Raw genomic sequence first — 24,997 nt, forward strand, 5'->3', positions numbered from 1 at the left:
GCAGGCGGCCCCTTACCTTGACAGGGGAGTGGCTCCCAGCCCTCATTCAAGGGAGAGGGTTAGACTAGGTACCATAACTATGGATGTGCCTCCTCCACCGCCATGCAGGAACAGAGCTGTTACTGCCATCTTGCCTGTTCCTAGCCCCTCCTTGCCTCGCGCCCAGTGTTGCTTAGCATTCCGGTGGGGAGATGGAGCCAGTGTCAGGAGGTTCAACCGCTGACTCGCCTTAAACTGACCCCGAGGTTGTAGAAGGAAGGACCCAGCAGGCTGTGTGTGGGAACTGCCCTGCTATGGAGCAATCCCGGGATGGCTCTGGTGAGGATGATGGCAGTGTACCCAGAGAGCAGAGGGTTCGAATGCTTCCCAGCGCGCCCGGCTCCTCCGAGCTGCCTGGCCACACAGCAGAGCACCTGATAAAGTTGCCTTCCTGGAATTGGGATTAATGTCGAACTTGCACATAAAATCATCTAGAGATACGTTACTCTCATAGTTAAAGACAAATAAACAGATTTAAAAAATAAACATCTCTGTAACACATTGTGACACGGCGGTGACAGGAGGTTTGGGCACATCCTCAAGGAGTGTCTGTTCGACAGCCTCTGCCCCGCCCCCAGGCCCTGCCAGCTGTGAAACTCCAGCTCTTCTTGTTTTTCTAACAAAGTAGACGCTGATTTAGATACACTCTTTAATAGCTGAGAGCTAAGAGTCCCAAATTAAAATGTGTAAAAAAAAGTGTTTTTTAAAAAATTTAAAGTGTTAAAAACTTATCCAATAAAAATAGGTAAGCTAAACAAATTCTGAGTAAAAAAGGTAAATTTACATGTATAGGAATGTGCACATTGTTGCTCCTTCCTGACAGGGCCAGTGCTTGGCTCTCTTCAGCGGTTCCTGCATTCCGGCATCCTCCGTAGTTAAATAGCCTACAGCATTTGTGCAGTTTTGCTGCTCATTAATTTCCTAAGAGCCTGACAGTCTGGATTTCATTGTTCGTACAGAAGCAGTTTTTTTTTCCTTTTTCTCCCCAACGCCCCCTGGTACATAGTTGTATATTCTTAGTTGTGGGTCCTTCTAGTTGTGGCATGTGGGATGTTGCCTCAGCGTGGCTCGATGAGCAGTGCCATGTCCGCGCCCAGGATTCGAACAGATGAAACACTGGGCCGCCTGCAGTGGAGCGCACGAACTTAACCATTCGGCCACGGGGCCAGCCCCAGTTTTTTCTTTATACTTCTTTGTCATGAGGCTCCTGGAAGGACAGTCTCAAAGGCCTTGCCCTCTGTAGTTTTGTCCCTACAGGAGAAGAACATGATCTATTTTGTCATTATCCAGGCCAGGCAGGTGACGGTGAGAGTCTGCAGAGGGATGGGCCAGGCCATGTTTGCTGAGAGCCGAGGGGACCCAAGCCATGGTCCTACCCAGCAATGGGAAGTCCCACCTCATGTCCTACTGTAAAGCTCTTTGCCGGGAACAGGGAGTGAACTTTTCGTTTGTAGTGGTTAAGCTCCAAGGACCAGGGCGTGTTTGGGGAATTTAAGTGAGCATGGCCAGGTACAAAGTAGCTGCACTTTCCCCGCCAGATTCCAAACTGTCCATCTCCACACTTATCAGATGCAGCAGCGACCCAGAGCTGGAGTCTCAGGGGAGTGGGTAACACTGGTGAGAATGTGCACTTCTGGACTGTCAAGCACACGTGTCAATATTCCCACACAGAATCCTATGTCGCGGGTGTTTGTAATCCAAAGGTCTGGATCCAAATCCTAGCTCTACGTCTTGGGAGTCTGGCTTTGAAATGTCACCTAACAGTTTTCTGAGCCCATTTCTTCACTTGTAAGGTGGGAAAATCAGGCTTACTTATCTCAGTGGGGAGTTGTGAGAATCATCTGTGGAACTGTGTATGGGCTGATAAGCTTTCATGGTTGGTAACGATGGTGTGCTTCTGAGGGAATGTGGCTTCTTGAATCCGGTATCTTCCTAATACATCCCCAGCCCTGTAAGTCACGGCTGGTTCTTTTTCGGCTTGTACAACAAGTGAAATTTGGCCTTGGGTTCCTGAAAGTATGAATGCGTTCTTGGACTCTCCCAGTTTTATAAAAGATGGCTCAAACTTTCCCTTGTCTATTTACCCAACAGCGTGCCGTGTAAAAAGTGCGTGGTGGTTGGTAATGGAGGAGTTTTGAAGAATAAGACTTTAGGAGAAAAAATTGACTCCTATGATGTAATAATAAGGTAAATCTATTTCTTATTTGCTAACCTGAAATTGTTTCTAAGAATATGGTTTCCTACTTTAGTCGAGCTTTGTTTTAGAAGGAGGAGATGTTGCTTTGATGTGTGTAAGTACATTACACAACCTTGTCTCCCAGTTGTTGGCCAGAGGAGGCCTAGCTTTCAGGTCATTCATTCAGCAAATATTTATGAAGTCCTCTTGATGAGCCCGGCACCGTCACAGCCACAGGGGACGGACCATGAACAAGAACAATGTCCATGTTCCTTGTTGGGATTCCATTCTAAGGAAGGGAAGAAAACAGTGATTAATTAAATAAGGAAATATAATAACAAATGCTATGAAAACAATTAAAACATAACAATAGGAAATGATTGAGTGGCTACTTTAGAATGGCTGACCACTTCGAGGAGGAGACATCTAAGCTGGACTGAAGTGACCCCATAGTCCCAGCCGTATGAAGGCTAGGGAAGAGCAGCCCAGGCAGAGAATGCTTCCTGAAGGTCTTCAGGAGGATATGGTCCTGAGTTTGAGAGGAGCAGCAAGAAAACCAGTGACGTAGGAGGGCAGCTGGCTGGGGACAGTGCTGCGAGCCAAGCTGAAGAGGTGGGCAAGGAGTGGGCCGTGTGGGACTTTGTAAACTAGCATTAGAGCTTAGATTTTATTTTATGTACACTAGGAAACTTCTGAGGACTTTTTAAGCAAGAGAGAAATTTCATCTGGTTATATCTTTAAAATATTCTGGCTGCAGCATGGACAATGGAATATGAGGGACAAGGGTGGAAATGAGGAGGCCAGGCAGGTGGCCGTATTCAGGTGGATGATGGTGGGTTGCAACAGGAGTGTCCTGGCAGAGAGGAGGCAGGTGGATAGAGTGAGACATGTTCTTGAGGTAGACTTACCAGGATTTGTTGATGTATTAGATGTGAGCAGAGAGGGGGATAAAGGAACCGAGGATACCTCCTCTAGGTTTTCAGCTTAGGAGACTGGCCAGAGAGTGGTACCATTTATTGAGCTGGGGAAGACTAGGGTAGGAGCAGGTTTAGAGGAGAATTAAGATTTCTGTCTGAATGTGTTAGATTTGAGATGCTTAGCAGATTTGCAGTGGATAAGTCGAGTAGGCAGTTGGATAAACAAGTTAAGGTCTTGATAGTGAGCAGCCTGTAAGCTGTTTTTTAAACCATAGACTGGGCAAGATCTCCCAGGAAGAGACTGAGAGAGAAGGGGGTCCAGGACTGAGCCTTGAAGTGCTCAAAGCTTAGAGGCTGAGCAAAGCAAGAGGAGTAAAGAGATGGAGAGGACCCGCCAGTGGGGTGGTGGACCACCGTCAGTGACTGGGTCAGGAGAAGGCAATCACAGAAGCCAAGAGAGCACAGTGTTTGAAGACAGGAGGGGTCAACCATGTCCACTGCTGGTGAGAGGCCATGCGAGATCGGGAACAGAGTTCACCACTGGGTTGGCAACCTGAAGCTCCTTGATTCTCTCAAAAAAACAGACTTGGAGATATGAGGTGGGAGAAGCCCAGCTGGTGTGGGTTGAGGAGAGAATGACAGGTGAGAAAGTGGAGAAACCAGTACAGGCAACCCTGTTGAGAAATTTTGCTGTAGAGTTGAGAAATGAGAAGGCAGCCCGAGATGGTACGGAATCAAAGGAGGATTTTCTGTTTTGTTTCCTTTTATAAAGATAGGAGATTCTGGAGCATGCTGTAAACTGATGGAACTGAATAAAGAGATTAGCGGTAAAGAGAGGGGACGGGGTCCAGAGCACAAGTGTGGTTGACTCTCTGTAATGGGATTGTGGTTACAGCTACCAAGAGTCCCATAGATGGAGTGGTGGGGCAATGAGGACATTTCTATCCCTGTTTTCTCACTGAAAGGTTGAAGTCAGGTCATCATCTGGGGTAAGTTGTGTGTGTTGGAAATGCCTATGAATTGTCTTTTGAAGAGTGCAAAACCTTCCCACTGGGGCAATGCATTAGGATGACTCGGCATTGCTTGGGGGTTTTGCTGGGTTACAAGCTGCTGAGGGTTTCTGCTCAGCAAGGTCACCTTATTTTCTGTTTATTATCCATTTTGAGGAAGCTGTGAAAATTTATCACAAAACAGTTTGGAAGCACTCAGAAATTTCTTTACCTTTGGGTCTAAAATCTGATCACCCAGAACCGCAGCACGTCCTTATGGGAAATTGCCGCGGGCACATTATGAAAGCCATCTCAAGTGTTAAGACTGTCTTATATTACATAGAGTCAGTAGCAAAGGGTAAAACAGGATTTATCCTCCTAGGGGACACTGTTTGGGAAACAAAGCATTTCTTTTAATAGCATGTATGCCTTGATACCATGTGCATAAACAGTGTGTGTCTGACCTTGGCTTTGAGCATATTCAAACCCAACAGTAAATCCTTTGTGGTTCTTTAGTTCATTCTAGCAATAGACATTCATTTGGTTCAGCTTTAGGTATAACAGCAATTTTACATTGTTACTTTATTTCAGAGCACAGTAATTGTGATGGGTCTTCAAATCACCTTAAATGTGATTCTTGCCGGTCAGTCACTTACACACATGTTCATGTGCTACATGACTGTGTCACCTTGAGCAAGTAACTATCTCCCTGGACCTCAGGGCCCTTCTCTGTAAATCCAAGGGGTTCTGTCTGGTGTCCTCCAAGGTCTCTCTTAACTTCACTATTCTGGGGTTCTGTGTTCCCGTTTATTTAGTCTTCAGTTTTCCTGGAGTTAAGACTCAATTATCAGTGGCTCCTCAATTAATTTTCAAATACAAACGAAAGTTTCTGCCTTTGATGCAACAGCTGTTTCATGGAAGGGAATTATTGCCTTGGTCCTTACGCTTGAAAGGCTGACGGATGCCTTTTGGATTGGGAGCACTGGGTGCATGGCTGATGGTGTTGGTCCAGCTCTGGAGCCTCTGAGAACAGTGATGGGAATGGCTCATCCTGCCCCTCGTCTACATATCTTGTGTTTTCCTACCCACAGAATGAATAACGGTCCTGTTTTAGGACATGAAGAGGATGTTGGGAGAAGGACAACCTTCCGACTTTTTTATCCAGAATCTGTTTTTACAGATTCCAATCACAGGGATCCTAACACCACGGCGATTCTCACTGCTTTTAAGCCACTTGATTTAAAGTGGCTGTATGATTTGCTGATGGGTAGCAAAATAGTAAGTTGGCAAAACTGATCTGCCTTCCGATTACCTTCAGTTTTTTCTTCTGTGGACAGAAGACAACCACAATCTTCTACTTTCTATATTCTTTCTTTATTTCAGGATACTAAGGGGTTTTGGCAGAAACCAGCCTTAGACTTGATCTACAAACCTTATCAAATCAGAATATTAGATCCTTTCATCACCAGAACAGCAGCTTATGAACTGCTTCATTTCCCAAAAGTGTTTCCCAAAAATCAGGTATGTGTTTTTCTTTGCACACTTGGAAACTAGAGATCTGGCTGGGGCGGGATGGAGGGTCTCCCAGGCTCTTGGTAACTGTATGAGCCATTGCTCGTGAGGAGGTTTCTGAGGACCACGTCTGAGTTAGTGAAATTAGATACCTGTGGATCTTTATGTTTTTCAGGATGTGAGGAAAAGAACCTTAAGTGAAGGGCGTTTTCTGCCCCCGTGAGGCCCTCCTGGGGTCTCCTGCATGCCCAGTGGCTCATCCCTCGTAACCTCGTCTTCACTGTTCTGCAGCGAGGAGGATCTGACTAGGGGGTGACGGGCAGGCTGTGCGCAGAGTAGCGGGACTGGCTTCAGGACAAGTGCAGGGCTGGTCTGGCTAAACAGAACTGTCTGGAGCACTCTGGTGAAAATATCACAGGAAAGCCAGAGGAAAGGTGAGGAAGGATGATGAGGTAGTCCAGAGATATTTCTGTGGTCGTAGAGGAGACACTGGCACTGAGTTCTCAGGAAATGGTAAAGTTATAGCAATATTGGGAGCTCTTGAAACTCCAGATTGTTTAATTAGAAGGAATCCCATTGACTGTGACTCTTACAGTGCCGTTTGTCAACATGACCTTGAAACCAATACTCTGTAGACCCTGGAGTGGCACAGAGCCGGTTTCCTCTGAAGCTGGAGTAGCTGTGTAACATGCTGTCTCAGCGGAAATGAAGTTTTTCTCATTTTGCCCTAATCAGGGAAAATCCAAAGAAATAAGCACACATCATGTATCTTTTCTTTAGCATGATAAAAAAATTCTAAAGTATTACATGCTTAAAATCAAACAACTTAGAAAAGAATACCAAAAAAAAGGAAGTCATCCTTTTCTTTTCTTCCTCCTATAACTCACATTATCTCCCAGCCTTTTTGCCTTTTATATCCTTCTAGACTATTTTCTACGCATTTACAAACATACACACTTTCTGTTTGTTCAATGTAACGGTTCCATATAATTGATTATATCACAGGTATTGTTCTGCTATTTATTCCCCCCCCCATTTAATTAACTGTTCCCCTATTTATAGACATTTGGGTTTATATCCAGCTTTTCTCCTCTATAAATAATGTAGAGATGCATGTGCTTATAGGGCTTTTCTGCACACTTGTGTGATTGCTGTAGGATGCATTCCTGGAGGTGGAATTCCCAAGTCAAAAAGCATAAGTATTTTAAATGTAAAGCCTATTTCTTAGAAATTTTGAGGAAAGGACAGCTTCTTAGTAATTTTGAGAGGAAAGGACAGCTTCTGAATGTATGTTTTGTGACTTTTCAGCTCTTATTTTCTCAGGTGAAGTAAGATCAGATTTATCCCTTGCTTCTTGTTTTAGGTAGTGTCTTTAACTCCAAAAGCACAGGAAGACCCTGCTTTTACTTAGAGATGACACTAGAACTAGTTGTAACTAAAGTCCCAGTAGGACACGGGGTTCCAGAAGCCAAAAGGACACAGCTGTATTTCAGAGAGGTCAGCCATTCAGACGCCGTCCAGAGGTGGAGCGCGGACCATGAACCCTGGTTCTGGGGGTGTGGGGGTCATGCTGGTGATATGCACAAGAATATGAAGAGAAAGAAGGTCCGCGGGAAACAGGGTAGAGAGAACGTAGGGCACGAGCAAGCGGAGGCAAAGCTGTGATAGAGTTTTGCTAGAAAAGGGAGCAGAGAAATGGTTGGAAGAGGACTTGGGATGAAGGAAGGTTGTTTTTGTTGCTGTTGTTTAAAGATTGATGACATATTTGTATGCTAAAGGGAACAATTCGATAGAGGAAAATATTGAGAAAGTGCGTAATGGTAGAAGCAAAGTTGTTGAGAGAAGAGATGGAATAAGGCAGTGCATGAGAGGTTGGCTGTGGGTGAGAACAGGGCCACCCCACCCAGGGAGGAGGAGTAAGCACTGAAAATATGGGGAGAGGGGAAGGTGGGTTTGGAGTTGGGAAGATGATGTCGCTCTCGTCCGATTCCTTCTGTTGTCTAGAAAGGTATAAAATTGTCGTCGTGGAGAGAAGGAATGGAAATTTACTAGGGGTATGTAGTGGATTGTTGGACACACCAGATGCCCGCTTGAGACTTTGGTCACAAATGTAATGTGTGATCAGGCAAGTATGCTGTTTACTTGCCCTGTTCGGCTGCTCTGGTGTGGGTTTAACCTGGGTGAAGATTCCATCAGGTAGTAACATAGGTTCTGTGGGAGACCGGTGCAGAAGAGGAGAGTGATTCTAATGACGGATGAAGTACTCTTAAGTGTGAGGAGAGAAGTAGAGGACATGAGGACTAATGTGAGACGGAAAACTGATGGGGTTGGTGAGGTTGGACAACCTGTAGGTTTTTAACTCAACCCTTAACTTCCTCTCCTGGCAGATGGCAAAGGCTCGTGGTGGAGCCACAGTAGTGCCCGAGGTGAAGAAAAGCTCATGCAGAAGGCTGTTAGGGTTTCAGACATGCTCACCTCCTGGTGTTTATTTTTTTTTTTCTCTCAGAATCATAATCTATGTAATTTCCATGGGATCTGTAAGAAACATTTAATTGAAAGGAAATCTCATTGAATTGTGTTTAAGATATATATTGTTTTTGCCTTTGAAGGCCATCCTACTGAGAATAGAAACTTTGAAGACCCTCTTGCCAAATATCTATGACAGCATTTTTCAGGATATACATATACATGAAGGGGGTGCTTGCTTGCTTTCTTTCCTTTTTTCTTTTTAAATTGATAATGGCCTGGTTGAGATTGTGACATCATGATGTACGCAGCTGGACTCTTTATCTTCTACTCAGATACTGTTACACTTTGTCACCGAGGTTGACTGGTCAGTCTTTCCCTTGAGCTCGTTATTAGGATTATAAAACTGATTTACTTTAGGGCTATATTATATGAAGCCTTTTACCATGATCCTAGCCATTAGCAAAGTAAGCTGTCCTTACGTTTTCATACATGGGCTCAAAATTCTCAGGCTTTGATTTTTCCAAAAGGAGCCTCACTCAGCATGTTTTTAAAGATCCGGCAGCGGCATCCTTCTTGAGCCTCAGTGTTCCTTTATTTGACAGTTGTCTTCTGGGCTAATTCTGCAGTTAAGTCCTATTTGATTGACTTGCTATGATTTTGGTCACACTTTATGTCCTCTTCAGTTAGGGTCTTCACTGTTGGTAGCTTGAGCCTTAGGACACGATGAGGGTTTAATTCTTTCTCTCCTGATTAATTGTTCAGAAGTCCCTATTTTATAAGATTAGGCCACTTAGATATGCTTTGGAAACAAATCTCTTTTTTGGATCTTTTAAAAAGATTTTCATTTCCCTCTTCAGAAACGCAAACACCCGACGACAGGAATTATTGCCATCACATTGGCATTTCACATATGTCATGAAGTTCATCTTGCTGGTTTCAAATACAACTTTTCTGACCTCAAGAGCCCCTTGCACTACTATGGGAATTCCACCATGTCTTTGATGAATGCGGTAATATATACACACTTTGGTCTAATCTTTGATCTTTAGAGTTGGACAGCCCGTGTTCTCTCTTCTGTCATTTTACTGAGGGAGCAGGTTTTGAGAGGTTGACAGGGCTTACAGAGTGACCAAGTGCTGAAACTTGGACTCAGGCCCAGGGGTTATTTTACTACAGCAGCTGTTCCCAATCTGGGGGGTCTCAGAACCCCGGGAGAAGCTTGCAGCTATTGTCAAGTGCCATCAACCCATCAAACCCCAGCCTTATCTTAGATGCTGAATCATATTTGCACTATTTAAATATGGACAACCTGCTGTTTGAGATATCGCAATTCACCTTTTCAGGCATCGCCATGCTTACAGTAAGTATTTTCCTGTTTTTTAGCGTAGTACGTGAGGAGGTCTGTAACATTTTAACCCCATGAAGAATATTCATGGTCAAAAGTTGCAAGCCTGTATATTAGATCCTGCTTCCCATGGTTGGGGATCAATGGTGGTAGACTTGATCCTTAAGATTTTTATTTTAATGACTGAATGGGAAACAGTTTTCTGTTTTCCTAATTCTAACTTAGATTAGTGGTATATACCAAGTGACAGGATTAAAATATTATATGTACAGTTTTAATATTGAAATATGATTTGCTGTAAAGTATATGGATATATCCTATGAAATCAGTGCCCTTAAATCATCATCCCCCAATACCACATAAGCCGAAGAAGTGGATTATTCAGGTTGGAGCTTAACACTGTCTTTCTGCCCCTCACACCCGCCATGTAAGATACACTGAGTGGCTCAAGAGATGGGTGCTTGGGGCAGAGTCCAGGCTCCTTTCTCCTCAGCCCTAATCTTTCCTGTAGCTCTTGTGGGATTTCTCACCTCATCTAAGGAATAGAAGGTTACAACAACTTCCTGAGGAAAATTAGGATATCCATCAGTGGAACAGAATTATTTTTTAAATACTTCTTAAACTGAGCATGCTTTACGGTGGTTTCTCACCTCCAGGCTGACTTCTTGTCTATTACGAGCACCGGGTGCTGCTTTTGTTAAAGTGATCCACCTGTTCTGACTTCCACTTTTGGTCTAGATTTACACCATGATTCAGCAGACCAGGGGACAAGGTTGGGGAGCCTTATGTCACGGTTTAAGTGGAAAGAAGGGGCTTTAGGGAAAGCTCTGGCAAAAGAATGAACAAAGAAAAAGAAATCAGAAAGGGAACAGAGTTGAAACTCCCTGCCCCTTGTTACTGAGTTTCTTATTCAGAGCTTTTGAGAGACCGCGCACGCGCTGCTGCTGCTGTCCTTGTTCTGAGCGGGACAGATGCTGACTGTGCTTTATTTTTCTTCTTTAGAGCAGCTATCACAATTTGACTGCAGAGCAGCTCTTTTTGAAGGACATTATAGAAAAAAACTTTGTAATCAACCTCACTCAAGATTGACCCTACAGACTCAGAAGATGATGCTAACAGTATTAGTTTTATTTTTATACTGCAATTTTTAGTTTATTTTTAAATGTGTTGGATGCACTCATCAAAAAATTATGTACATTAAGTCTGTTGCTGCCTGGTCATTCATAACCACCGGCTTAATTTCTGTGAATATATTTAATTTATGAAAATCAAGCTGTTTAGTTATCAGGGAAATAAGTAAAGTTTTGATTACATTGTTTTTAAAATAAGCTGGTTTTCTGAGGTGTTTTTAAACATCTTTTTAATGGTTAGTTTGTCTTTGACTTTTGAAGGGAGGTGACTTCCTAATAAGGGGTTTTGGTTTACCACAACAAATTCTGAATATGACATGACATTTTGAGCGGTGTATTTGGCTGCTGTAAATTGGGGGGCTGGCACGTGGCTGTGCCTGGATGTGCAAATGAGCCACTTCAAGCGGACATCTGGACGACTGTTGAAATCCTTTTTGTTCTCCCTGAGGAATCGGATTTGAATCTTAAACCAGCCCTGAATACAGTGGATGGTTAGGGAAATCTAAGATCATACTAGTTTAGTTAAGCTTTTTTCCTGCAATTAAGCAAACCATGATTGAGTAATTTGGTAGAATGAAGATGGTGTATTTTAAGTTGAAGGAAATAGGCTAAACATGAAATTCTGGATGAGTAAATAACCAAAGAATGCAATTACTAATGTCTGGTGACTGCATTATTTTAAAGAAAGAAAAAAGTTTATACAAAGAAGCTGAGCTCGGTAAACTCAAGAAGGGGAAAATTCTTAAACATGATTTTTTTGCCCAGTTTATTAATTAAATTTTGAAAGTTTACTATTTGAATTAAATAGGAAAAATAAAGACAAAGTAAACTCTTAAGAATACTCAAGCTGTTTTTGGATTTAAATCATATTTTCATACGAAAAGCTCAACTGTGTACATGATCGCATCTTCATGTGGAAGGCTCACCTCGCCCTCTAGGTGCCCCCCAGAAGGAGCCTGTGGGAGGGACGCAGCCGAGCCAGTCCCACACACGTTCTGAGCTGGTCTCTCTTCCCACTTTACTATAACAGAAGGCGATGGGAGGGGGGGTGCGGGGTGAAGGAGAAAGGAAGAGAACAGCGGAAGTTCTAAGGAGGATGGAATTAAAGGCTCTCAGAAGACGTAGAAGTAGAAGGAACTGTACCTTGTGAACAATCCTCCTCACTGGGAGACCCTGATGGCGTTCCTGAACCCACCAGCCTCTCTCTCCCTCCCTCTCCCTCCCTCTCTCTCTCCCTCTCTCTCGCGTAAAGCGGGAACTACTCGAGAGAAACAGAATCAATGAAATACTTAACAGCAGTGTACGGAGGAGGAAACTGGCTGATCTAGACATTCAATGTGGACTGTGTTCTGTTCATACCAGCACATGCTTGCACAGCACCCCAGTTCCATTTGATTCTTTAGTAACTTGGCGGGAAAAGGTAGGTGCAGCCTGGAGCCCACACGAGCTCAGGGACCGCCAGCCACAGGCTGCAGTCTGGCCGCTGAATCCAGTTCTGATGTAAAGTAATTCAGGCTTCAAAAGAAGTCAAAAACCGATGGTGTTTTCAAATGTTACTGTAAGGACTATAATATTGGCCATAACACCTCTGACAACTGAGGAATCTGGCATTTTGTGTAGTATGAGAAAAGGCTACAAACCTCAAGATGGTTTTATTTAAGCCAAAAAGAAAGAAAAAGTCTGCGCAAGACACATATTTACAATTTATTAAAAACACATTAAAATCTATTTATACAATCTAAATTCTAGCCACATATACAGATACCAAGTGACTACAGTACGTGCCGAGGTAAGAAAAGTACATTCTGGGAGCCTCTCGCGCCACTCGCACTGTTTTCATTTCCAACACGTGTTGCAATACAGGTTTGTTTTCACCTTTCCCAGTGCCAAAAAAGGAGGAGGAGGAGATGAAGAAGAAACTAGGCACAAGTTGGATTAAACGAGAAGTGGTGCCACAGGTGACCTAAAAAGTGTTTTAATAACCATCCAACTCTTCGTTAGATTTTGCAGTTCAGGGACTTCAAGCTCAGAACGAAAGACAGACCTAACAGGTAATTTTTTTAGGTAGAGCTTCCTGGATTTCTCTCAAGAGGGTTTAAAAAGCTTTCACTGTCCCACATAATCTGCTGGTTCTTTCTAACTGTATCATCGGACATGGTGTTTCAGCAGCCCTCTTGCTCTCCAACTGACAGTGAAGTTCAAGCTTTATCACTTTCCAGGGAATTACGGCCATGTTCGTATTTAGATGAGCTCATTTTCTGCTCCCTCCTTACGGGGAGGGCAAGTGTATACACAACGTTGTAATTTCAGTTACTGTATAAATTCTCTACTCGAACCGTTTCATCAGCGAATAAACCCACTGTTCAATGCAAAGTGCAAATAGTGAAACAGGAACTTAAATAATTGGACTAGACCCTGCACATACACTAGGATCTATTTAGATTTATAGCTGTTAATAAAATATAAATCAGCATTCACAATATCTTATCTTAAACTGTGCGAGTTCCTAGATCAAGTAACAGCGAAGTCAGTGTGATTTTATGCAACCTGTAAGGGCCACGCTTGCTGCGCTGCTGTCTATTTTTATAATTAACAGGAAAACTTAACCCAATAAACCACAGTGACTTAAGTCTTTTACATGTTTCAAAGTATAAAAATTCAAAGGAATTTTGTAAAAAATGGTTACTTTCACATTTTCAGTTGTTACTTGATTGTCTCCAAAGCTGTACATGTATCAGACATATAAACGTAGTAAAAAACCCCAGAACTCTACTAGGAAAACAAATGGACTAAAAGAAAAAGTACAAAACAAGAACAACCCTTTCTATCAGGCTCAGCTCTTCACTTGGAAAGTAAAATACATAAAAGTAGTAAAAACTAGGTTTTGTAAAAATCATTGGTAGTTCAAGGACAGCACAGTGGCAAGCTGAATCAAGTCTTAAAACATGCATCATTCTTAAGAAAACACTGGCTTCTCAAACAGTTTGCTGGGAAAAACAATCAGGTGCACACAATTACACAACTAGAGCAAACATCTTTGGGAAAATGAAGTAGCCACTAAAATCATCTCTCTTAAAGCTTCAAACAGGCACATGATTTGAGGGAAAGCATATTTTCTGTGTGCTAAGGGTGAATAAAAAAATAAAGCAACTGGTTTACTCTCTTCCCACTGGAAAGGGGATGACTACATTAATACATGTGCTTACACGCTCATATATGTTTTATTACAAGTTCAACATCTGTCCCTCTTGTTTCAAGTATTTTGAAACAAAATAGGTATTGGTTTTTCAGTAAATAAAATTATGCCTCAAAGTTGGTTGGGAAAAGAAAAGCAAATGAAAATAAGACCAAAATCATACAAGCAGAAGGCAGGGAGGCTGCAGAAATAAACAGTTATAACACTCACGGAAGCAAGCAGAATGAACACCATGCATCTTTAGTCAAGTGTAGCGAATTCTGGCAACGACAATCTGGTGGCACAGGCCAAAAGAAAAGAACTAGGACCTGATGGCAGAGCACATTTCAACATCAAGTCTACAGACCAAGGTTTACAGAAGAAGGCATTTATACGTTTTAATCGTATGGTCAGCTTCTCATACCATCTCGCCAGTTTAAAGATGTTTTAAGATGGCTTTCACACTACAGGCTAGTAAACTGCAGACAGTTTCTATTCCACCCATCTAGCCCGAGTTCTGGGCAAGCCCAGCGGAGGCTCCACCCACCAGCTGTGGTCTAGGTGAGACAGAAAGAATGACACCTGCCTCCACCACCCGGACCCCTCATGCACAGCTGAGGAACACAGGCTGCATTTCTATTTCTTGTAACAGTTTACCGTGGAAAACTGAAATTAAAAAATATTTTTTAAGGTGACTAAAATTAATCAAGTACCTTGAGATTCAAAGAAAAATCTATCTATGAAACCAAAGAGGGTAAATTCTGGTTACTTGTTTTCAGGGTGATTTATATGACTTCTGAGGAACGATTTTGCCTTTCACTGTAATAAACAGAAGCAGGTCTTGTTTATGGTGTTCACCTAGAACCCCCGACTTTTCACAACTCTCCTCGGAAACATCCCAGTGCAGATAAAGTTGGGGGAGGGAGAGAACCTCCCCCAGAGCTTTCTAAACTGAAGTGGTTCCCGTTTCCACACAGAGAAGTACTTAAAGACAGGAGGAGACCTGAATTCAGGAGGTTGATAAAGCAAATACTACCCACTGAGAAAACAACGTTTTATAAACACAAGCATGGGCCTGGCCATCACGGGCCCCACGCGGGACAAGCACAGATGAGACCAGTCCTGTACCACGAGTGCTAAAGCTCTTAAGAGTGTCAAAAAGTGAAAAATCAATCACTGCTCATTGCAAGCCAGAATTCTCAGCGATAGGTCCTCCTAAGGGAAAATGGCTATGTGTAGGATGGCAGTCAAAACAATGATTGTATCACTAAGTATTAAAAAAAAAAAATCCAGGGATAGAAGAGGAAATCATGGTAGTACCTACCTTTCACAAACAGAGCAGAGCTTCAAGCCATCAGACATTTCGAGAACAGTACCATGCATTACTGCCAGTCAGACTTAGAGCTGTCTCGAGTTCATTAATGTACCTGCAGCACTGGTAATAAATACTCTCAGTGATTTCAATTTCTTTGAAGTGCATAGTAGGAAGCTTTTTCTGTATTAAAAATAGTGTTTTACAGTAGTAGTAAACAGGATGTTCAAAATTTAACAGGCAAGCAGTACTGCCACAATAACGCTTTTAAAGCAAGATGGCAAGATTAGTAGTTTCCTGTGCCTCGGTCACCACATGTCCAACACATCTGTGACAGACACCTAACACGTTCTACACGCCACTGCCACTAGCCTTGCAAGAAAGGCCCTGTGCTCTAAAACAACGCTTTGTAAAACGCAGCATCGCGTTCAAAGGATTTCTCTAAAAACATCGCCTTCGCCACCCCTCCCTGCTCCTGCCCCCTCCTGCGTGCTCTGTGGCACCTGGTACACCAACTCGTCTGCGGCACGCGGACCCGGCGGCCCGGCCTTTGGGGTGTCATACTGGGCCCGGGCTGAGGAGCAGCTGTCAGTCCTGCAGAGAAGAGTGTTGTACGTCCCCACTCCGGGGGGAGCCTGGTTCCCCGCAGCTTTGAAAGTGGACGTGGAGGGCAGGGCGACCGCAGCTGTGGGGTGCCCCGACATATCCACGACGATGGGGGTGGCATACTCAGGCCCCGTGACTGGAAGCGGTTCTGCGTAGGCATGATAAACTTCCTGCACCGGGGCATTGTAAGGATCGAGGTCCGCGTAGCCTGCTTCCTTCCGTTCTTCTGGTTTAAAGGTGGACCTCTGATGAAGGGTACCCACAATCCCTCCCACGAGCGGCTGCGCATACTCTGTGGATATCGCAAAACACACACAACAGGACAGGATCGGTCAACACAGGGGTCGTGCCGCTGAGGGCGGCAGCCGCAGCCTACAGCAAGACAAAGGCTTCTTCAGAGCACTGTGTCGTGGGCGACACAGAAGCATGCATTTCCCTGCAGGAACCAACTTCGCAAATTAAAATTGAAGATGTCAGCTTGTGTCTCACACTCGTAAGTTAATATGCCAGAAAGCCCCATTCAGGCAATTCTGCAGAGACAGTGTTGGTATATGTTCTTCAGATTTATAGATACTATTTCATTGGAAAAGAAATATTCCATTATTGGAACAATATGTGTCTTGGAAAATAACTTTATACATTTTTTTTTAAGTATTAGGAAATATTTAAAATAAATAAGTACTAGGTTAACAGGATAAACACCGCAAGGCTCCGCTCTTTCCTGCTCTTCTTTTAATACTCCCAAGCCCCCCCGCAAAAATAAAATGCCCCGAGGTTTACGGCCAGAACCTCTAAGACCCAGAAATGACTCTCTCAAGGTCTTTTAACAAGTGGTTCTACCTTTTGAAAAGAGCTCATCTCCTACACGTGAGAAAAACAAAAGCTACTGAAGACCCCACCGCGCCCAGCGAAGCCCGTGTGGCGCTCACCTGCAGAGTCGGCCTGCAGCGCTGTGGGGACCTCCCTGGGGCTCAGGTGGGTCACCTCGCTGCTGCTGTAGTGCACCGGGGTCTCCTCCGGCTCCAGCGCCTTGGCGGGGAGGAACTGCTTCATTCCCTTCCACCAGCCTGCAGTGGGACGGGGGCAAGAGACCGGTCAGCACAAGCGACGCCGGCACTGCTAACGGGGGGTTAAGGGAGAAATCCTGTTGCATTTAAGCTATTTCTATAACAAATTTCTATACAAATTAGCCTTTATGTTCAAGCTTTGCCTTTTTCTTATTGTGGTAAAATACACGTAAAACTTACCATCTTAACCATTTTTAAGTGTACACATCAGTGGTATTAAGCACATTCACACTGCTGTGCAGGCACCACCGTCCGTCTCCAGAACTCTTTTCATCTTGCAAAACGGAAACCCTGTCCCCATTAAACTACAACTCCCCATTCCCCCCGCCCCCAGCCCCTGGCAGCCACCATTCTACTCTCTGTCTCTACGGATTTGACTCCTCCAGGTTCCTCATGTAAGTGGAATCATACAGTATTTGTCTTTTTGTGACTGACTTCTTTCATTTAGTAAGACGTCCTCAAGGTTCATCCATGTTGCAGCATATTGCAGAATTTCCTTCCTTTTTAAGGCTGAATAATATTCCACTGAATGTATATGCCACATTTTGCTTATCTATTTATCAGTTGATGGACACGAGTTGCTTCCATGTTTTATCTACTGTGAATAATGCTGCCATGAACATGGGTGTACAAATCTTTTAGAGACCCTGCTTTCAATTCTTTTGGGTATATACCCAGAAGTAGAATTGCTGGATTGTATGGTGGCTCTATTTTTAGTTTTCTGAGGAACTGCCATACTGTTTTCCACAACAGTTGTACCATTTTACATTCCCACCAAAAGCGCACGAGGGTTGCAATTTCCTCACGTCACTGACAACATTTGTTTTCTGTTCCTTTGATATGAGCCATCCTAATGGGTGTGAGGTGATATCTCACTGTAGTTTTGACTTGCATTTCCCTCAAGATTAGTGATGTTGAGCATTTTTTCACATGCTTATTGGCCATTTGTGTATCTTCTTCAGAGAAATGTCTATTCAATTGGGTTTTTTTTTTTGTTGAGTTTTTTAAGAAGTTCTCTACATATTTTGGATATTAATCCCTTATCAGATATGTGATTTTCAAGTATTTTCTCCCATTCCATGGGTTGCTTTTTCACTCTCTGGATAATGCCTTTTGATGCACAAATTTTTAAATTTTCATGAAGTCCAATTTGTTCTTTCTTTTATTATCTGTGCATTTGGTGTCATATCCAAGAAATCACTGCCAAATCCAACATCACGAAGCTGCTGTCCTATGTTTTCTTCTAAGAGTTTTATTGTTTTAGGTCTTACATCTTGGTCCTTGATCCATTTTGACTTAATTTTTGAATGTGGTGTTAGGTAAGGGTCCAACTTCATTCTTTTGCATGTGTTTTCCCAGCACTGTTTCTTGAAATGTCTTTTTCCCAATGAATGGTCTTGGCACCCTTGTCAAAAATCATTTGGTCATGTTTCTGAGGGTTTGTTTCTGGGCTTTCTATTCTAGGCCATTGGTCTATATGTCTGTCTATGCCACCATCACACTGTTTTGATTACTGTAGCTTTGTAGTAAGTTTTGAAATCAGGGAGTGTGAGTCTTCCAATTTTGTTCTTCTTTTTCAAGATTGTTTTGGCTATTCAGGGTCCCTTGAAATTCCATATGATTTTTAGGATGGTTTTTCTATTTCTGCAAAAACTGTCTTTGGGCTTTTGACAGGGATTGCACGGAATCTGTAGACCGCTTTGGGTGGCGCTGCCATTAACAACATCAGGTCTTCCAATCCATGCACGTGGTGTGTTTCCATTAGTTTATGTCTCCTTTAATTTCTTTCAACAGCATTTTGTAGTTTTCATTGTACAAGTTGTTCACCTCCTTGGCTGAATTAATTTCTAAATATTTTCTTTTTGACGCTATTGTAAATAGGATTGTTCTTATAACCTCCTTTTGAGATTGCCTGTTGTTTGTGTATAGAAATGCAAATGATTTTTGTATTTTGACTCTGCATCCTGCTGCTTTGCTGAATTCATTTATTCTAACAGTGTTTTTGTGGAGTCTTTTAAGTAAATGTTTGATAGAACTTACCAGAGAAGCCAGCAGGTCCAGGACTTTTCTTTGTTGGGAGATTTTTGATTCCTGAGTCAATCTCCTCACTAGTTAGAGGTCTGTTCAGATTTTCTATTTCTTTCTTTCTTTCTTTTTTTTTTAAAAGATTGGCACCTGAGCTAACAACTGTTGCCAATCTTCTTTTTCTTCTTCTTCTTCTCCTTCTCCCCAGAACACTGTATATTCTAGTTGTGAGTGCCTCTGGTTATGCTATGTGGGACGCCGCCTTAGCGTGGCCTGATGAATAGTGCCATGTCCACACCCAGGGTCCAAACCAGCAAAACCCTGGGCCACCGAAGTGGAGCGCATGAACTTAATCACTTGGCCATAGGGCCAGTCCCATATTTTCTATTTCTTTGTGATTGAGTCTTGGTAGATTTTGCATTTCTAGGAATTTATCCAAATTTATCTAATTTATCCAATTTCATCTAGGTTACCCATTTTTTTAGCATAGAATTGTTTACAGTACTCTTATAATCCTTTTTATTTCTGTAGAATCAGTAGTAATATCCCCATACTTTCATTTCTGAGTTTGGTAACGTGAGCCTTCTCTTTTTCTCTGTCCATCTAGCTAAAGGTCTGTCTTTTTTTATCTTTTTGAAGAACCAACTTTTGGTTTCATTAATTTTCCTTATTCTTCTCTTCTTGATTTCCTTTCTCTCTTCTCTCATCCTTACTGTTTCCATCCTCCTGGTGGCACTGGGTTTAGTTTGCTCTTCTTCTTCTAGTTCCTGAAGTTGTTCAAGCTTATTTTTTGCTTTGCTAGAACAGCCAGTGCAAAGTGGAACGTGGTAGAAATCTCTATCAAAAGCACACACACAGCAAATCTGCTATTATAGAGCAGCCAGATACAGTCTGTCTGTTGTAGTGGTGGTTTTCAATAAGTTTTTCTCAAAAGATACTTCCCAAGATCCCCTGGGGAGCCAGCAGCGTGTGATCCGCCCCCACCACTGCTCTCTTCTATCAGTCACCGCAGTGAACCCTCTCGGCTCCTAACAGTCATTCCAGTAGCGAGACTGGGAAGTGGGAGACCCTGAGGGGGCCTGTGGTGCCACCTGCCCCAGAGAGCAGGACTGCAGAAGATGGCCACTCATCATGGCAGACCTCCGTGACTCCTGAACTGCTCGACCCCAAGTGGTAAAAACCCACGCAGAGGGACGTGCACAGTGTCATCAAGACGGCAATCCTTGCCTCTCACGGTGTTCACATGGGCCACACAGGAAGCTAGCTGGTCTCCTCAAGATAAACAGATACACGAGACAAGCCAGACAAGGGCTCCAGAGGAAAAAGCACAGAGCAAGCGTTAGGAGAAGTTCTAACTTTCCATCCTTTACTGACTGACTAGGAGAGATTTTACAGAAAAGAAAGAATGATTAGAAAAGAAGAGGAAACCATTTCTCCGACAGTGCTGGGGAATGTACGTGGCCTGGAAATGACTTTCCTTTCACTACTGCCACCTGCAGGGGAGGGACTTCCCGCTGATGCAAAGAGATGCAAAGCCAAGAGCTACCTGCCCGGTCCCAGGAAGGTAAACCATAGGTGCCTTCGGTTTTTTTCTTTCTGGAAAAATACAGAAAAAAAAGTTAGCCAATAGAGTGAATTCATAGTAAGGAAGCCGTGGGATTGCAGGATAAACCCCACAGTTAATGATTCGTCAGCAGTCCACACGACCATGCGCTGAGCCACCCGGGGGGTCCTCCACTTCACTTGACTTTCAAGCCACTGCCGAGGCTCGTAAATTCTGGACTCTCGATAAACATTCAACTGTTTCCTGAGACAGTCACCTTGTTACCCAACTATTTCCCACTCAGAGGCATAAAGGAATAAAAAAGGCTAAGTGTAGATAAAAAGACCCAAGCAGATCAAAGACCCAGCCCTGACATGTGGGATATCACAGGGAAATCGTGTCAGGTCTGTTTTGGTTTCAAATACAAATTTCTCAAATCAGTTGATACACAAAGTTCATAGAACAAAAAAAACCCCACATTTTTTTCTGAGTTATTTTTTCCAACTTGCTGCTTTTCTTCTACGGTCCTCTGCCCCAGAGAAGTTTAAAGAGTCACGCACACTTAATTGCACGGACTTAATTCCTCCAACCACGTAGGATAAGTCAACACTGGCACTGACAGTGACAGGTGGTGCAGGGAGAAGAGGACACCCGGGCCCGGGAGGCGAGAGCCAGCGGGAGGCGAGAGCCAGCGTGCAGTGAGGGAGCCCCTCCCCAGGCCACTCCTGCACACTCTCCCCAGGGCCCTCCCTCCTCCAGGAAGAATTACCACCTGCCAAGAGCCCGTTACAAAGAGGAAAACAAGCACGTGAAAGGGCATTTTCTGAGTCAGGGATGTAAATCTAATTAAAATTAATGTTTCGCAAGCTAAAAACAAAGCAGGTTCTATGTATAAATGAGGACAGGACGGTTATGTGGTTTGCTCAAGACCATGAATGTCACTTTCTCAAAGAGCCCAGGGTATGTCTTTTCCTCCTTGGAAACACTCTTCTCCAGCATAAGACTATGTTTTTATTATTGATATTAAAAGCTTCCTCATTTTAAAGTTTGACTGTACTGAAGATACAACATCTCTTTATTTCAAAGTAAATTATAATGTAAAATTTGTGGAAGAGATGGACGGGCTGGGGCTGTTCATCAAAACTAGAATGGAAAAGAAATAATACAATGCTAGTTTATTAATTAAGCACTTTTCTCCCCCCAAATCCTCTAATCATAACAGTTAAAAATGAAAGGAAATCAATCATCTTTTCTAAATGGCAGATAGATGCTCTATGTGGCTAAGACAACAAATTTAATGGCCTGAGTATTGGCCAGGGGTTGTACCATCAAGGATTTTATATTCTGACCCTCCGGTGACAGAGGTCAGGTCACTGGCCCCCTGCGTGTGAAGTGCTGGGAGCAGCTGGCATGGGTTCAGGATCAGTAAGCTGCAGCTGTTTGTATTAGGATTCTTCTCTCTCAGCTACTTCCACAGCCCCTGGCTGGCCTCTCCTCCTCCACGCCTCGTGACAGAGCTAGCTGGCAGCAGTTGCACGGGCGTCCTGAGAAGGCCCTTCAGTTCTGCGGCTCAGACCTTCTGTCCTGAAAGGCGTATATTCCACCTGCCTCATGGGGTCTGAGCTTCCACAGGCCCCTTAAACAAGCCCCCCCGACCCCTGCCCCCGACCTCAGGCCGCAGCTCTCCTCCCGTGTCCTCCCCTCGGCCTGTGCTGTTCCCAGCGGGGCTCAGACCCGTGGACTGACTGTCCGACTGCAGGCTCAGGCGGGCAGCGGTAACAGCACGGCTCGAAGCCCCCTCTGCCGGTCCTGGCTGGTGACCTGGGGCAAGGGATTGACGCTGTCTCACTTTCTTCTGTAAAATGGGATTTACAGCAATACCTGCTTCAGAGGCTGTTGTGAGGATTAATTGAGCTAAAACATGTAAAGAATTCAGAATAATGCCTAAAATCAGCACTTAATTTTCTAGAAAAATTAGTTGTTGCTGTGCTCTCCTCGACACCTGCTGCTGTCCAGCGCCCCGAGAGCCTGCTGGCCGCCCCTCCCCGGACTGTCCGACAGCCCCGAGCCCCTTTCCCCACCGCCCTCGTGCTGACTTGCGGGTCCCGCTCCGCCCGCGGCGCCCACCCAAGTGCAGGACCCCGCTCCTCGGCCTCCTCAGCCCCCGGGGCGCACGCCGTGTGGGCGGGGCCAGGCAAGGCACCCCTGGCCTTCCCTAAACCTGGGGGCTCCACACTCGGCACAGGGGGGAGCGCAGATATCTGCTGAATGGCTCCACAAACCGCCATTCTCCCGCACTAGCCTGTCCCTCCTGTTTTGCTGTCTCGACTCATGACACGCTGCTGGTCTCGTGCACACGCCCGAAACTCCAGGCCATCCTAGGTGCCCCTCCTCCCCGAGCGGCCAGCGCCCCCTCCTGGCGTCCCTGCCACGTGCCTGCACGGCCTCAGCGCCTCCTCACTCACCTCGGGACTCTCGGTCGCTCCTCTTCAGTCCACCCTCCAGAAGCACCGCCATCTATCCGCTGCGCTGACCACCACCACTCCTCAACGGCCTCCCCACCCGCAGCACGAGATCGAACCCCCTCCCCCAGGAAGCCGTCCTGGCCCCGCACCCCTGTGCTTCCCCCGAGCAACCCCTCAGTCTGGGCCATTCTCTTCCTTCCCCTCTCTGCCAAATCCAACTCCTTCTTTAAGGCAAAACATGTCAAACTTGAGGATCACTCTCTCCCGAAGAACAGATTTTGGGTCACTCTCGTGGCTCTCACGTCTGTTTCCCAGCACTGCATAATAACTCATCTGGCCATACTAGAGTTTCTTATTTTGTGTCAGTCAACCCTGCTAAACACAATAGGCGTTGTGTCTCATTCTTCCAGTAAATGTTACTGAGCACCTATTATATGTCTTATTAAGGTGTACGTCCTAGTGTGTAATGCAGAATTTGATATGCTAAAGATGCTCAGTAACTGACTGTGGAATTAACTTACTCATCTTTTATGGAAACGAAGAAGAAACCTGTGCTTTTTGGGGGTTTTTTTGCTGAGGAAGATTGTCGCTGAGCTAACATCTGTGCCAGTCTTCCTCTACTTTGTATGTGGGTTGCCACAACAGCATGGCCACTGACGCGTGGTGTAGGTCTGTGCCTGGGAACCGAACCCAGGCCACTGAATTAGAGCGTGCCCAACTTAACCACTAGGCCCAGGGGCTAGCTTCCAAAACCTGTGCTTTTTTATTCTAATGACTATCTTAACTTTCCATCACAAAGAGACGAATCATAGTTTATCTTCTATATTTAGTTTCTGCTTCACATTTGGAAACATCCCCTCTGGGATCAATCAGGAGAACTAGTCGTGGACTCACCTGTTCCTCCAATGCCAGGCACACACTAAAATGAGGATGAGCGTGGTGAGAACCATGACCAACACTGGGACAAGGACTGCGGCCAAGGTGACATCTGAAATTTAAAGAAAAAAGAACATTAATACCAAAGGCAGAAATCATGAAGGAAAAGAATGAACATTAACCATATCATCACTTCTATCTCAAAAAATACTATAAACATTATTTATGAAATGGACTGGGCATGAGCTGGCACCTGCAGAAGCTATCACGGACACATGGAAGTTGTCACACTATGTGCTCCACCCTTGTATATTTTTGAATCACCAGAACAAATTGAAAGACAGATGATAAACTGGGAAAATATTTTCTGCATCTGTGATAAAGGGTTAATATAATTAACATATTACAGAATTTATAAGTCAAGAACAAACAAAAGAAAAGTCAGCAGAGATGAATGAAACACCTTCTATTACGTTAAAAACACAAGTGCCCATTAAATATGTTCACCTCACTACTAATCAGAGAAACAGAAATTAAAACAAGAGGCTGTTTTTACTTATCAAATTGGCAGATATTTAAAAGAACAACTAATTCTTGAAGAGGATATCAGGGAACAGGTATTTTCATGAGAATATAAATTGATATCTTTCTGATTAGCCTTTGGGGGCAATATGTATAAAAACATATTAATTGGCAGTTCCATATGTAGAATTTATTCTTAGGAAAAAATCAAGATGACATTTAAAGATGTTTACTTCTGTATCTGCAGAAGAGTTAAAAACTAGAAATAATCCAAATGCCCAACAATGAAAGAGAATGAGTAAAATCATGGTATCCTCCTTCCAGTAAAATATCATCCAGCAACTGGAAGTGATGTTGCAAAATGATGGCAAAATATTTATAGATATGGGAAAGTAACAATGTAGTGTTAGGTACAGAAAGCTGACTGCAAATGTGACTGAAGAGGGCAGAAAGTAATGCAGTGCTGGAGCCCCAGGGGCATGCAGATCACTGAATCCCCCACTGAATCCTATCATGCCACAGATAAGGAATCCTGGGCCCAGATGCAGAAAATGCTCTGCTTAAGGTCATTTGCGACATCAGTTTCTTTCTTCACCTGTCAACCCCTCTTCTTGGCCCTGAGGATGCTGCCACGAGCATCTGCTGCTATCTACCAGAGGCTCAGCGCCAGACCCTGCGATGGCCTGACACAGCATCTCACTGCCTCCTGATAATCATACCCAAAGGAGGGGAAGAGAATGTGCAGGAGAGGAGAAGGATAGTCAATGACATGCAGCCTCTGAGAAGCTGGATAGATGGAAGGAGGGCACAAGTGTGTCTGTAGGCTCCA

The 24,997-nt window shown here is 44.0% G+C and overlaps 2 protein-coding genes across 14 annotated transcripts in view; one reads left to right on the forward strand and one right to left on the reverse strand.

Moving 5' to 3' along the window:
• ST3GAL6 (ST3 beta-galactoside alpha-2,3-sialyltransferase 6) overlaps positions 1-11,416 on the forward strand; it is a 59,723-nt gene extending 48,307 nt beyond the window's left edge. For 6 of the 9 annotated variants that reach the window (XM_046658576.1, XM_046658581.1, XM_046658577.1 and 3 more), the window contains 5 exons: positions 2,131-2,226; positions 5,213-5,399; positions 5,505-5,642; positions 8,960-9,112; positions 10,455-11,416. In XM_046658576.1, coding sequence (XP_046514532.1) covers positions 2,131-2,226; positions 5,213-5,399; positions 5,505-5,642; positions 8,960-9,112; positions 10,455-10,598 — 718 coding nt within the window. In that variant the 3' untranslated portion in view covers positions 10,599-11,416. Of the gene's footprint in view, positions 1-2,130; positions 2,227-5,212; positions 5,400-5,504; positions 5,643-5,808; positions 6,068-8,959; positions 9,113-10,449 lie in introns of those variants that run through there. The other 3 variants (XR_006888228.1, XM_046658579.1, XM_046658584.1) reach the window with 3 other exon arrangements.
• Positions 2,235-24,997, reverse strand: part of DCBLD2 (discoidin, CUB and LCCL domain containing 2) — an 89,263-nt gene continuing 66,500 nt past the window's right edge. Inside the window, exons 13-16 of one of the 5 annotated variants that reach the window (XM_046658575.1) lie at positions 23,665-23,758; positions 20,240-20,358; positions 16,600-16,737; positions 2,235-2,504 (exon numbers count right to left, since the gene is read on the reverse strand). In XM_046658575.1, coding sequence (XP_046514531.1) covers positions 2,410-2,504; positions 16,600-16,737; positions 20,240-20,358; positions 23,665-23,758 — 446 coding nt within the window. In that variant the 3' untranslated portion in view covers positions 2,235-2,409. Of the gene's footprint in view, positions 2,505-12,262; positions 16,043-16,599; positions 16,738-20,239; positions 20,359-23,664; positions 23,759-24,997 lie in introns of those variants that run through there. The other 4 variants (XM_046658574.1, XM_046658571.1, XM_046658572.1 and 1 more) reach the window with 4 other exon arrangements.

The sequence above is a fragment of the Equus quagga genome, chromosome 4, assembly GCF_021613505.1.
Source record: "Equus quagga isolate Etosha38 chromosome 4, UCLA_HA_Equagga_1.0, whole genome shotgun sequence".
Lineage (NCBI taxonomy): Eukaryota > Metazoa > Chordata > Mammalia > Perissodactyla > Equidae > Equus > Equus quagga.